The following is a 14,438-nucleotide window of genomic DNA, read 5'->3' as shown; positions in this document are numbered from 1 at the left end:
ACAAGAGCACTATAAACTACCAAGCTTTACCAGTGGTTGCTTTTGTTCTCGTGTTTGAGGACAGAGAGCTTTGTCTGGCTGGGAGACTTTGGCTTGTAGCAGCTGAAGAAACATTACAATTAGCTAAACAATAGTATAATAGAAATATCTACACACTACACAAATATTCTATACAAAAAAAGCAGAAATATTCTATACAAGTGTTTTACCTCAGCACGTCACTGATTCTAATTAACAATTTGCATTTAGTTATAAAACTAATGGCGCCTCAATAGGGCCCCAATTCGTGCTTTGTGTAATCAGGGATATTGAAAAAAAAAAAATCAGGCATCCCAACAAAAAGCATTCTCGCTTAATGTGGTTTGCTCTATTGCACATTTTTCACTATACACTTTTTTACTTATATTACTTTTATGTGTTAGAAACCTGCTGATATGTCCCTATAGTGCACGGGACGCTGAAACTCCTAACTAGTATTCATTAGAAGGATTGGCATACTGAGAGCAGTAGCCCTGGCCCCCAGTGCACCAAAATGCTAATTTGATTATATAAACTGCTAATATCCCGAACATGGTGTCGAGGAAGATGGTAAGAAACTTACCTTCACCCTGAGTACCATGTGCCCTATAAGGACATATCAGGAGGTTAAATGCTTCCCTTTAAAGCACAACATTGTTATAGAAACTTTATCTTTAAACTATTTAATATTACCTTTAAGGGGGATATTCCAACTTAAAATGAACTTGTAAATTAGAGATCGTGCTGGGGGGGGGGGAGGGGGAATCCGACCTCCGTACCCCCCAGCAATCTCCAAATGTTAGGTGACCTATGGCTCTATTCATTCTCTATGGCGCCGCAAGAAAGAGCCAAATGCTGTACTCGTCTCTCTTCCCTACAGCGCCATAGAGAATGAATAGATTTGTTCTGAATAGAGCCAGTGGCTCTATTCAAAACAAAGGAGCCAGGGTCCGATATGGAGATCGCCAGGGGTACGGAGGTCAGGCCCCCATGATCTCTCATTTGTCCTCTTACCTGTCGATAGGGGACAAGTAAGTTTTTTCTAAGTTGGAATACCACTTTGATGGTCAAATAGTCTTCCATTTGAGAAACATAAGTAAATGTGTTTAATCTTTTCAATAAATATAAATTAAAAAAAAAAAACTTCCCACAATAAGTAAAATGTGGTTTACCATGGCGAGTCTGTGGTGTTTCCATGATGGGCATTTTAGTGGAAACATAAATAGGTTGCTTCTCATCTACAGCTAAAACAAATGAGCAGAAAGGGTTATGTAGTGGCTGACAATGAAGGGCATTGGGCGTTAAGGTGCTCAATTACGAGTGCCATACTTTTACAGCAAGGGTGTGAGAAGGCCACTGTCCATTTAGAAGTATGTTTGAGTCATATTCACATACTTTGATAATGCCAAAACTGCAACATGTAGAATATAACTTCTATAACAGGCAATCATATGATTAATGCACATAAACATACAGATCTGGTAATGAGATTAAAGCGAGTGCGCCGATGCGGGGAAGCTGATGCTGCGGTCCTTTTTTTAAACTGCGGCCCGGTTCCTGTGTACAGCGCCATTCTATTCCTGCCCCCAGTGGGAGGAAACACGCCCCTTTATGACGCAGCTCCATTATAATCAATGGAGCTGCATCATAGAGGGGCGGAGGTTTCCTCCCAATGGGGGAAGGCCTCCAGTGATTCACTCCCAGCCCGGGACCCATGAATAGAACGGTGCTGTACACGGGAACCAGGCCACAGTTTAAAAAAAGGCCATGGCACCGGCTTCCCCATGCCCTCCCCATTCTATACATGGGCAAAACATAAAGCGAATATACCTGATGGTACATTCGATTTAAGATTTCACACAAGTGCATTTTACATTCTTATTATCCTATCCAGGGATATTGATACATCATGCTGGGTGGAGAAACATTCCATTAGGGTGTGTTCACACCTACAGGATCCGCAGCGGATTTTCATGCTGCAAGTTTGCAGCAAAATCAGCTGCGGATCCTGTACTGTGAAGCTCAATGGGTCCCATATACGCAGTGGATCCGCTGCCTGCATGGGACTTGGCCCCTTTAACCCCTGCGCTGCCGCCGGACGCCCGCAGCTTACAGCCCCGGCCCCCTTAAACCCCTGCACCGCCCGGTAGTATCACACAGCCACGGCCCCAGCCGGTGCAGGGGTTTAAGCTGGGGCTGTAAGCTGCGGGTGGCCGGCGGCGGCGCAGGTGTTAAAGGGGCCGGGTCCCATGCAGGCAGCGGATCCGCTGCGTGTATGGGACCCATTGAGCTTTACAGTACAGGATCCGCAGCTGATTTCGCTGCAAACTCGCAGCATGAAAATCCGCTGCGGATCTTGTAGGTGTGAACGCACCCTTACAGGGCTTCCCCATCCGTAGGGCCCGCAATTTACGGGTTGTGGGAATAAGCCCAAAGGCTGTGTGAAAAGATGCAATGGATTTGGAGCTCTATTTTGCATAAAACAGAAAACTAAAAAGCAAAATTTTCCTTTGATGTGTTTTTTTGTGGTTAGTGTTAAACCTGTTTTTTATTGAGAAGAATATCAATTTAGGCTTAATAGCCAAACCTTAGATTCTAATTCTGTAAATCATTATAATTAAATATTTTTGGCCTTCACTGATTAGTAAGTTCATAAGGTTAAACAAAGACAAGAGTCTATCAATGCCAGCATATAACCCTACTGTGTTGATCCAGAAGAAGGCAAACGCCTTTTTGAGGCAGATGCCACTGGCAGCATACAAGGGGAGAAATACTTCTGACTACAAATATCAGAGTTTGTCCCACCGCTAGAAAGCTAGTAACCATACTGTAACTCTTACTGATATATGTATCAAAAGAACGCATTGTGTTAAACACTACATTTACCAGATATAATCTGTGTAACAGTCATGTCCTGTGGCATGAAAGTCGCCAGTCTCTCATTTGCTAAAAGAAACAGAGGTTTAGCATTTTACATTTGTGATTAATATGATGGATTGGTTTAGATAGAAACTATGATATCAAATCTCTGGGAATATCTGCTGCATGTATGCAATGCAAAAAAAATAAAATAAAATAAAATTATAAAATAGAGATGGCCTTTATATTATGCCATCTGCAGCTGAAAAGCACAACTTGTGCAAAAAAAGTAAAGGTTTTCTTTTAGTACAGCAAGACAGTGTGGGAGAAACCAAAATACTGCAGGGAATAGCTTATGTAATCTTTATTTACCCTGAACTGTTTCTGGTTGCTGAGAGGAACTTTCCTTTGGAAACAGAATTGGAGCGATTGTAGGGGGTACTGTTAAAGTAAATGTTAGATGTCTCATTAAAGTAACAACATATATACAATAAACATATTATACACAATGCTCATGACTATACTGTATATTTATGCTGACTGTGTTAGTACTATTACATATGTAGGGGTAACTATTCTTTGTTTGTGTGCTCACAATGAGGGAATATTCCTTTTAGAATAATACATTGGAGATAAAATCATAATAAATTTATTTTGGCACACACATACAAAATATACTTGTGGGAAATCTAAAATAATATGGCAGATCATATCAGCTAATACAACCAAACTGTTTTAATTAGAACATCTTTATACATATATAAGTTAATGCTGTTTTATTCCAAGCTTAATTTGGTGACTTTTTAAAAAAAAATAAAACAGACAATATTGCACAGCAAGGCAAAAGCTATTTTCTTCTCTGGGAAACACATGGACATTTGTGATGGTTAATGGATTAAAGTATAATGAGAAACAACAAAAACGATGGAAACTTTGTGGTCTTAGCCTTGCAGGTCATGGCCTGGAATATCATAATCAAGCTTTCCACCATACTCCAGAATTGCTCCAAATGACTTGTGACTTTTGCATGTGTTTGAAGTCATTAAGGTCCTCTTCTCACAAAGGGCTGCATACCAATTTTTAGATATTTTGATATTCTGAAGCATTATGAATATATAAATATCTTTTATATGACTTTGTTTTTTTCAAATATATTTTGTGGATGCATGAGCTTTTAGTTGTATTTTAGTAGGATAAATATGCTTCCTAGACAAAAAGATACTGCTACATGTGTCACTTTGTCGCCTTATAGTTATGTACTTTGCCTTAAAAGAAACTAACTATATAACTATTTTTATTTGTGTTTATTTGTGTCATGAGCCTTATATACTACCAAAAACAAGAAAGAGGAAGTAAGTTAAATATAAGTCATATGTTCACGCAAGGTTGACTTTTTATAGAGCTTTAGAACATGAACACTTATTAAGTGATCTAAGGATTCTACCACTTACCTAAAGAAAATCTACTACAATCCAGCAAAAGGTAAGAGACGGAATTAAAATGCCACCCGTCCAACTCTATTTCTCTTTTCACACACCACCTGGTCTGACCCATAACTATATTACCACATTGTTAGCTAAATTTCCCCAGATGTATCCACTATAGTTAGTGCAACAAAGGGTTTAAATAATTAGGGATCTAGGAAACGAGGTACCTAACCAGCCTGAGTTTTATTTATTCAATTGTTAATTAACACAAATCTACATAAATAAGTTGAGAACATCCAAGTCGAGACTTCTCCCATCTCGTTGTCACAATCGGTATGGGTCTGAACACTCATATGTGGCCTGACCAAAACTTTTAACATGTCACTCTGACATGTCAAAATATTTTTAAAACACTTTAGTAACACTTTAAGACAAGATATGATTAAAGGAACTATACTTTATTAGAAAGAAGTCTTAATTAAGTATATATACGGCATATACATACAGCTAATACTTATAATATAGTATCTTAAAATATCTTTTTAGCATCCAACACATTAACTTGTGGCAAAACTGTGTACACTTAGGCCAAGTTCACACAACATATAAATTCATTAAACAACAGCCGTAGTTGCAATTTTGCAACCACGCCTGTTATTTAATGAATTTGCTGATCACTTTAACTGCTGTGGAATCCCGGCCGGAGTGTATACACACTTACTGTTTACACTCTGGCTGGGATACCATGCAGTACCGGCCGGATGATCTTTAGCGAGCTGAATTCGGATGCGGGCGCATCCCTGTACACCCGCATCCGGATTTCCCACTGCTCACAGTGGAGCGTGCGGCCGGAGCCGCACGCTCCATTGTGTGCACTGACAGGGTTTTCTATTCATTGAATAGCGGACACAGAAAACTGACATGTCAGATTCTCGCGGTGCCGCTAGGGATCCCGGCCTGAGTGTATACTATGTGTATAGAGGGCAGCACAATGTAAGGTTCATAGTAAGCACAACCGTTGTTTCAAATCGGCAACAGTGGCCGTAATTAATATGAACTTTACATTGTGTGAACATAGCCTTAAGGTGTAAATGTCTGCCATCACAACTCTTCTACCACACCTATATTACAAAATATATACACATCAGTAATGAGGACAGTAAATGACTGTAAGAGTATGTACTTTGTGTATTGAAGAATTTCCAGTTTCTCCATAATTTTGGCATTGCATCAGAAAGACCCTATTAGCTCTGTTTAGTCTTATATTAAATTTAACTTTTTAAGTTTCATTTCCAGTTAAATCTAATTAAATGCCATAGCAGGATGTTTAGCCTCCATATTCTTACTGAAGGAGAACAAACAAAGCTACAATGAGGCAATTTGGGTTTGGAGACTATTACTGGCTAGAGAAAGAGAGAGTGAGAAAGAGAACAAAGAGATAGACAGAAACAAAGGAGAAAAAGCTTGTATTTCAAAGAAAAAAGAAAAATGTAGAATAGTTACAAGATTTCAGTGAAATAGACATCACCCAGTACAAAGAAGTAGCTGCAGAGGCTAAGCTCCAGGTCTGTCTCCTTCTGCTCATTTTTCTGAAATATTAATATAATCTCACAGTATAACATACTATTAAATGCTAAATACTCTCATCTAAATGCCTATCATTTAAAAGAAAAAAAATCATTGCTTGTCATTCACCAAACTAGCGCTTAAGCAATTTATCTGTAGGTGTAAAAGGACCCTTAGTCAGGCACCAGAACAAATGTATTTGTCTGGCTTGTTGACACTTGTCTATGTTCCTTATGAAATTATTTTAATAATTACAGTTTACACAGGAAAATGGGCTAATATCTGTTTTTAATCCTCTCCCAACTCCTGGACTACATCTTTTCCCATAATTATATGAAATACATATCTAGTTGTTAAAACAATATAATATACAGTCTCTGTATTGCATCATGGCACCTTGGCCAAAAAGGGGTCCTGAACTTATTTCTCCAGACCGGAGACATTTTAACATTAAAAGGACACAGTTTTTCACCTTTTTCAGTGTGCCTGTACTGTAACTGAAGGTAAACTATTAAAACATCCAGATGTAAAAGATATTTTCATTATTTTATATTAAATATTGCAGGTTATATTCATACTCTAGTTCTGAAATTAATGTAGCAGACCAGGTTAGAGTATTTATCTCTAAAGGGAAAAAAAATCACCATATTTACCAATTCCTAGACAATGCAAACTTGGACAGATTCCAATTGTGCCAGATTTATCACAATGTATCAGGCTGACTGATAAATCTGGCGGATGTGAAGACTATCTACTTCAAGGTTAGACCAACTATAAGAATTGAATCCACACCCCTTTGCCTGGGCTCCACACCCTTTAGACCTTCCTGAAAAAATGTTAACAAGAGCTAAAAAAGCATAATAAATGAGGTAGAAGTAATATGACAGCTTTCGCTGAATTTGCACCCTTATGTTAGTGCATTTGCAGTATTCTGGGCCACTTTTTTTAAAACTTTTTTTCACATTTATTTGTTTAAAAAATGCTTACAAATTTGGGAAACTTTTACAGTACTCTCCCAGACATTTCTATGGGGGAAGTGTAAACCAATAGATTTTATTATTTATGTCTCAATATTGTAGACTGCTATTTATTAAAGTACTTGAAACACAAATATTTGCAACATTTTTTTTTTTTTTTAAGTCCATGACCAGATGTTTCCACACACAAAGCCTATGTTTGCTTACATTAGAACATAGGTAAATTTGTATGGTCTCCCGGTTTAAGTGGGTTTCCTTTTACATTTCAAAATCCTCAGTTAACAGGTTTTCTATGACACTGGACATTATGCATGTATTTGTAAGCCCCACTGGCTGCTTAGACACCACATACACCCTTCATTTGACTGGTATTCATTTTGGAAGAAGGCAGTGTTATGGTGCGTTTACACGTAACGATTATCGTACGAATTTGCGTGATAACGATCGAATTCGAACGATAATCGTACGTGTAAACGCAGCGAACGATCATACGACAAACGATACATTGCGCATTTTGATCTTTCAACATGTTATCAAATCGCCGTTCGTCGTTCGCAAAAAATTCGCAAATCGTTCCGTATGAACAGTCGTTCGCCGATTTAACCAATCTGTGAGATAGGCTTAAGCATTCCCAAAACGATCGCACAACGAATTTTCCGTACGATATATCGTACCGTCTAAACGCTGCTCGTTATGAAAAAAAAATCGTTACTCCGACATTGTTAATCGTACGATCGGGCCAATTATCGTTACGTGTAAACGCACCATTATATGGCATGGCTACCATTTCCAGGATAAACACCATCCATGAGTATTCAAGTATGTTCCAGCCATTAAAAATAGAACCATTTACATGTTGCATGCATGTTTACATATTGTTGTCTATGTGTAAGCTTATGCCTACAGCCTTTATTTCCTCTATATGTAGCTTGCAAAAAACAGTTTTTTTGAAAAAAATAAAACAAATAAAATGTGTTTTGTGTCCAAATGGTTTTAGGTTACAATACATGCATAAAATGTTACTTACCAATACAACTGGGTAAGAAAGCTATGTACTGTACATGCCTATAAATGATCCTGCCAAAATGTGAAATGTGTCTGGTGTATACATAGCTATAGCATAAATATTTTTACATATTAGGCTATGTTCACACAACGTAAGTTCCGCGGTAATCACCGCTTCTGTTACAACGGTTACTGCGGTACTTACATTGTGCTGCAGGCTGAGGGAATCCCGGCCGGAGTGTATACACATGGTATACACTCCGGCCGGGATCCCTAGTGGCGCAGCGAGAGACTGATATGTCAGTTGTCTGCGGCTGCTATTCAATAAATAGCGGCCGCAGAAAACCCTGTCAGTGCACACTGTGGAGCATGCGGCTCCGGCCATCCGCTCCATTGCGCCCGCATCAGAACTTGGCGCTAAAGATGATCTTTTCTGAGATCGCCATTTCGTGACCCGGCCGGGTAAGTGAATGGCCGGTCTCATACAGTGTCTGAACATAGCCTTATACAGTATATATGTACACTTTGGGGGAGATTCATCAAACATGGTGTGAAGTGAAACTGGTTCAGTTGCCCCTAGCAACCAATCAGATTCCACCTTTCATCCCTCACAGACTCTTTGGAAAATGAAAGGTGGAATCTGATTGGTTGCTAGGGGCAACTGAGCCAGTTTCACTTTATACCATGTTTGATAAATCTCCCCCTTTATCTCTATATCTTTTTATTATAACTCTGTATACTCCGGCCAGACAACTGCTTTTAGAGCATAGTGGTGGTCTGTAACCTAAGCAATATGTTGTCAACAATGGGAGACAATGAGTGCTGTAATAAATAAACTGGAAACATCCACCTATAAAACATATTTTTGCATTTTATAGAATGCTCCTATGCTTACCTGAGAAAAAAAAGGTTATCATGATTATTTACTAATTTGACTTTTTCTGAAATATCGGTGAAGCCAAAGATATATTTCTGACTTCAGCTCCATATTTTAGTCTTTCACTAAGGCTTGGGCATGAGGCCCTACTTGAACAACAGTAATCATGGGAAAAGTCAACGTTTCCTTGCACATTGCTTGATTAAACATTTAAAAGCAACAGCAAATGTTATCTAATGTCTCTATAGAAAGATATGATAAAAGTACACAAAAATCCAATGAACACAACAGTTGCCTATAATAATATAATAAATAGTAGTAGCGTTGTACAGTGAGATATTACCAAATGTATCCCTTGATGGATCCTTCGTAAGGACAGGTTCCAATGTTGCTATGCCTGCGGACTCATCTTGTGTGCCATCTGATTGTCTTACAACGACTAATGACAAGCCACAAAGCAACATAAATAGAACATTAGAACATTATAATAACTAACGCAAATGGAACAGTAGTAACTTCATAGCAACATCAAACTATTTTAATGTCTGTAACTCAAAACGTTAGTGTGTAAAAGTGCTTTAGCCTTCCCAATTCTTTAAGTACTCAATACACTCCTTACAGTAAGCTGGCTCCAAATATAATTATGTACTGTTAGGTTACCACACACAAATCACACACAAATCAATGTATTGTGTCATGAATCGTAAAGGGAATAAACAGTATGTGACCTAAAAAACAAGATAATAAAGAGCATAAAGTCTCCTGCATCGCAGTGCTATGATTAAAAAACTTAAAAATAATACAACCACAAGCTATTTACACCAGGGCCGGATTAAAGGGAGGGCACCAGGGGCACGTGCTCCGGGGCCTCCACCACTTAGGGGCCCCCACCAGCTCGAACCCTAGCAGAAGGGTGCTGCTTACCCAGGATATCAGGCCATGTAATAGGGCCCTAACACAGCGCGCAGAAAGTGCTGTGTTCTCACATTGCGTTATTAACACAAACACAATGTGGGAATACACTTTACTTAGTCCACCCCCCCACCCCCCTCTGCTCCTGTCTCTAGGGCCTGGCATCTTCCCCTGTACTGCAGCCTATAGTGACCTTGTGCATAACAGAGGAGGATGCTGACCCATACAGCCAGGAGTGAGGAGGGGCCTGTGCTAATTCACCTACAGTAAACAGCCATCTGTATAGATCGCGGTATAGTTTATTTTTATTTATTTTTTTTGGGGGGGGGGCGGGGATTGTCGCCCGGGGCCTCCACCAACCAATCCGGCCCTGATTTACACTATGGATACCACTGCATTAATGTTATCCATGATAAAACTATAATCATTTTCTAATCACACTCTACAAAAATCTGGATAAAACGCACAATTAATTATTTCTATAGAAGAGGATTGTATATTCATACAGTATTACCCAAAGTAGCTGTGTGTTCATCTGTGGCAGAAGATTCAACAGGTATATTAGTTACTTGGACAAAAGGATGAGTTACTGTGGGTACAAATAGATATCCAGTTTGTGAATTGCTGCAGTAATTTACTGTTATGGAGAAATTGATAACATACTATATACTAATACATTAGCAAAAACAATAGACAACTTGCATACATGCATGTATTGCATTGTGCCAGGTAAAGAGAATGTTAAAACACAAGGCCAGCTATTATAAGACATGGCAAATTTAAGTGGATTATAGAATATCCTTTACATTATTCAGCCATATGTATTTCAAGCATTCAAGCTAAGTTGAATGTTGGGTTATACTAAGCCGATAGAGAAATAATGCATGAAATGCAGGACAAAATCACAAGCCTAATATAGTGTAAAATGGAAATAATTGTATTGACTTAAGAAAAGCAGCAGGACTTTGATTTCCCTTAGTAAGGATCTATGTGGATGGATGGAATTAAAACATGGCTCGTCTGAGATATTTTGTGCCAATCGGGGAAGAATCAGATGGAATCACAATAATATCACTAAATGTAGTTCTTTGTTTTTGAATTGCTTTCTCCAGCTGAAACAAAGGAGTTATTGATGGATTGAGCGCATTCAGCTTGGTCTGATTGTGGCTGACTTGGAATGCTAAAATGAAGTGTTTGGTTACATTTATTCCGTGCGGTTACAAATGTGTCGTTTAATGGTCCCTCGGATGCATTTCCCTAATTAATATTGTTATAACTGAGCAAGCTGGGCAAAGCAAATTTTTACAGGATTTTTTTTTCTACCACAAACACCAACCCATAGTCCCACACCCAATAAATTTTAAGCAATTCTTATAGCAGACAATTATCCGTAATGTCATTACTACCAGTTATTGTGGTCATCTTAATGTCCTTATATTCAAGGTCCTTTAAAGTTACACATTTTGCAGAACTCTACTCAACATCTGGCCCTTCCAATCTTCACGCAAGCAGAAGGGATGTTTCCAGAAATTCCCCCCTGCTACTATCAAAGGGGTCTTCCCATCTTAAAGAGGATATGGGACTGCCTGCAGGAGATTCACTGCTGCTTGGGTATATGCACACTACGGAATCTGTGTGTAGAACTTCAAGTGGATTCCGCTGCACATCGTTGCACGCCCTGCTTAAAGTTCCGCCCCTGGTCTGCCTCAAAGAATTGACAGACTACATTTGGGAGGGATGATAAATATCCTGGAAAGCTTGATATTGATGGTGCTCTAGCCATAGATAGGAAAAATTATTAAGGGACTATATACTGCTCTAGGCCTCGTTTAAACAGTGTATTTTTTAAATAAATAACGGCCGTTGTCTAATGACACTGCGGCATTACATTAGATTGCATGGATTCACGGCTGTGGTGTATACATACTGTATACACTATGGTCGTGGTTCTTTGCGGCCGCACAAAAAACTGACATGTCTGTTTTGTGCGGCCGCACAAAATAGATTGTGCACACAACGTAAAGTACGGCTCCTGGCCATAATTTACAGCGTGTGCTATGACTAATTGGAGTGTGGGCACACCCAAATCTGCCCGCATTCCAATTAAAATGAAGTGATGTTCACCCGTCCAATAGGTCGGGTGAATATCACAGACAGCGGCCATTGTTTGACACGGCCGTGTCAAACAACAGCTGCTGTTTTGCCATGTGTGAACATGGCCTTACACTGTTAAATGTTACTATTAACATTGGTGTTTGTTGTATCCATGTAATATCCATATCACATTCTCAACAGCACTGCAGATGGACTCTAGTCATTAACTCCTGACGGTTTTAAGCATGTTTAGATGTGCAGCAAAGGACAACTGATGTTATTTGGAAGTTTAGGCATCAGAGCCATATGATGATGAGCTTTACCCTTAAATTGGCACAGGTAATAGCAATAAATAAAAACCAACATATTACTGTGAATTTATAAACCTTGTGGTCATATCCAAGCTTCAGTCACTGCACAGTGTTAGACGGTTCACTTTGTATATTTTTCTGGGTTCACATTTGTTTTACGACCAGTAAACAAGCTTGGGATTTTGAAATAAAGACAACAGTAAAACAGCACTTGCTTTGTAAACTCACTGGCTGCAATGCACGTGGTTAATTTGTAGCCTGAAGCAATACTGAAACGCTAGACAAGGAAAAAGAGCAATTGCCACATGCAGCACAAGTAACGCGTGAGCTGAGCTCACTGGCTGTTGGGCTATTTCAAGATAAACAAAGAAGAGAAGTCATGAGAAAATGGAGAAAATTCATATCAGTGGAATGACAGTTCAGCCATGGTTTCCTAGAAAGGCAAGTATGTAAATTGAGGATAATGGCGATAATCATGGAAGTTATGTTACCCATGGTTGCTCTGACCCATTCTAGGGTACCAGTTGATGAATCTGGAGTGAAAGATTCCACAATGGGTTGGCTCGCAACTGTTACAGAAAATGTGACAACCGATACACAGTAATATTTAGAGAAGATAAAAGGAATACATGTTACTAAAGGAAATACACATTTAAACTTCCTGTAATAAAGAATTTATTAAAAAACAAAAAAAAAATAACCAACAAAATATATTGGATTATGGTCATAAAATACACAAAGACAACATAAATATTTCTTGTTTGTATATAATAGGTAAAAAGTATAGAAGGTTAATGGTAATTAGATTTTTTTTTTAAAATAAAGCCTCAAAGAGTATCTATTACAAAAAAACTTTTGACTTGTTATTAGACATGTGGAAAATTATTCATCCCACTGGGTCTCACTGCTGTGACCCACTGAGGTCAAGAGATATAGCCGGGGAGAGGAGTTACGGCCAGGAAGTGAATGGCATGGCTGCTGTGGTCTTTCCCCGGCTATATCTTCTGATCATTGTCAGCAGTGACACCCGTTGTGATCAATAACTTTTGACATGTTAATGATGTGTCAAAAGTTATATTTCTGAACAGGTACTCTTTAAATGAATAACTAATGAATAATTTTGCTCTTCTGAAAGAACATTTGATACTATTTTAATAGAAAACCTTACCTGGTTTGGGATCTTCAATAGCCGGCTTTTCTGATGGTTTTGAGACTGGAGGAGACTCTGTAGTTTTGATAACTAAAGGAAAAAAAGAAAGAAAGAACCCATAGTAAGAATAATTTTTCTTCAATCTTTTGGGCTATGCAGTTCTTGGATGCATGAGTATTTTTCTACAAAAGAGCAGGATGAACTTATAAATAATAATTACGCCAAGCTCTATCTATAAGAGCTGAAAAGAAACAACTGTCACAAAAAGCAGAACAGTGAGAATGAGAACAACATATCTTGGATTCTGCCAATTTCTCTATATTGGTATTTAAGCCCTTGGACAATTGATGTCCATATCAGTGGTAGTGGGAAAAAGTTTTTGAATGGTAATGACAACAACATGTGTCTTTATTAACCATTTGGTATCCTGCAAGTACAGCATGTGGACAAACAGCCTTGAGCATACCAAGGCCAGCCTTCTTTTAGACCTCTTAAGGACCATCAATACAGTGGTTAATTTTTGGCATTAAGGGTACTTATTGTTACCACCCTGTTACATGGGGATAGCTTAGGGCAGTGTGGGTCTCTTATGCAGGGATCATGGGAGCTTCCTCTCATTATCAGAAATACAAAAATTTCAGTTCCTGGCATCTTAACCCTTTATTTGCTGCATTCAGATTGTTACCAAGACATGTAAGGAGTCTGCACCCTAAGGATACATGTAAGGAGTCTGCACCCTATGGAGACATGTAAGGAGAATGCACCAAAAATGTGTCAAAACATTTCTGTAGTCTATTACTACAAGAGATTGAACTGTCCTGGGCAAGAAGAAAGCAAGATGGTCTCTGAGACCTCAAAAGATTGCTTGCAAGCTCAGGCAACAATCCAACTCCACAAGGGGCAGTTCAGTGGTCTCTGACAGACTCCAGAATGGCCTCAAGCAGAATCACATATGGCTGGGTTCCAGACCCAACTCTAGGCCATGGGCTAGACCCATGTGGTGGGCTGTCTTTTCTGGTCAAGACTGAGCTCAAGAGATTCCACATTTGTTTCTGAGCATAAACATACTGTTGGCTAATTGCTTGGGTGAGAGGAGAGGAAGTATTCCTGAAGATCTGATCCAATTGTGTGTAGCTCAATGTTCTGTCAGGTCAGGCAGACCACTTTTATCTTGATCCAATTAAAATCGTTTTTTTTGTACACATCAGGGGAGAATTATCAAACTGGTGTAAAGTTTGTTTC

At 38.9% G+C, this 14,438-nt stretch overlaps 1 protein-coding gene across 26 annotated transcripts in view; it reads right to left on the bottom strand.

Moving 5' to 3' along the window:
• The window catches only part of ABI3BP (ABI family member 3 binding protein), a 234,331-nt gene that overhangs the window by 98,223 nt on the left and 121,670 nt on the right, over positions 1-14,438 (bottom strand). For 16 of the 26 annotated variants that reach the window (XM_069971043.1, XM_069971056.1, XM_069971054.1 and 13 more), the window contains exons 10-17: positions 13,215-13,286; positions 12,538-12,615; positions 10,156-10,230; positions 9,073-9,168; positions 3,250-3,318; positions 2,905-2,964; positions 1,191-1,262; positions 31-102 (exon numbers count right to left, since the gene is read on the bottom strand). In XM_069971043.1, the coding sequence (XP_069827144.1) occupies positions 31-102; positions 1,191-1,262; positions 2,905-2,964; positions 3,250-3,318; positions 9,073-9,168; positions 10,156-10,230; positions 12,538-12,615; positions 13,215-13,286 (594 nt within the window). The remainder of the gene's footprint in view (positions 1-30; positions 103-1,190; positions 1,263-2,904; positions 2,965-3,249; positions 3,319-9,072; positions 9,169-10,155; positions 10,231-12,537; positions 12,616-13,214; positions 13,287-14,438) is intronic. The other 10 variants (XM_069971067.1, XM_069971068.1, XM_069971044.1 and 7 more) reach the window with 9 other exon arrangements.

Source organism: Dendropsophus ebraccatus, chromosome 5 (assembly GCF_027789765.1).
Source record: "Dendropsophus ebraccatus isolate aDenEbr1 chromosome 5, aDenEbr1.pat, whole genome shotgun sequence".
NCBI classification, from domain to species: domain Eukaryota; kingdom Metazoa; phylum Chordata; class Amphibia; order Anura; family Hylidae; genus Dendropsophus; species Dendropsophus ebraccatus.
The sequence above is the reverse complement of the archived record's forward strand: the minus strand, read 5'-3'. Positions and strand labels throughout refer to the sequence as shown.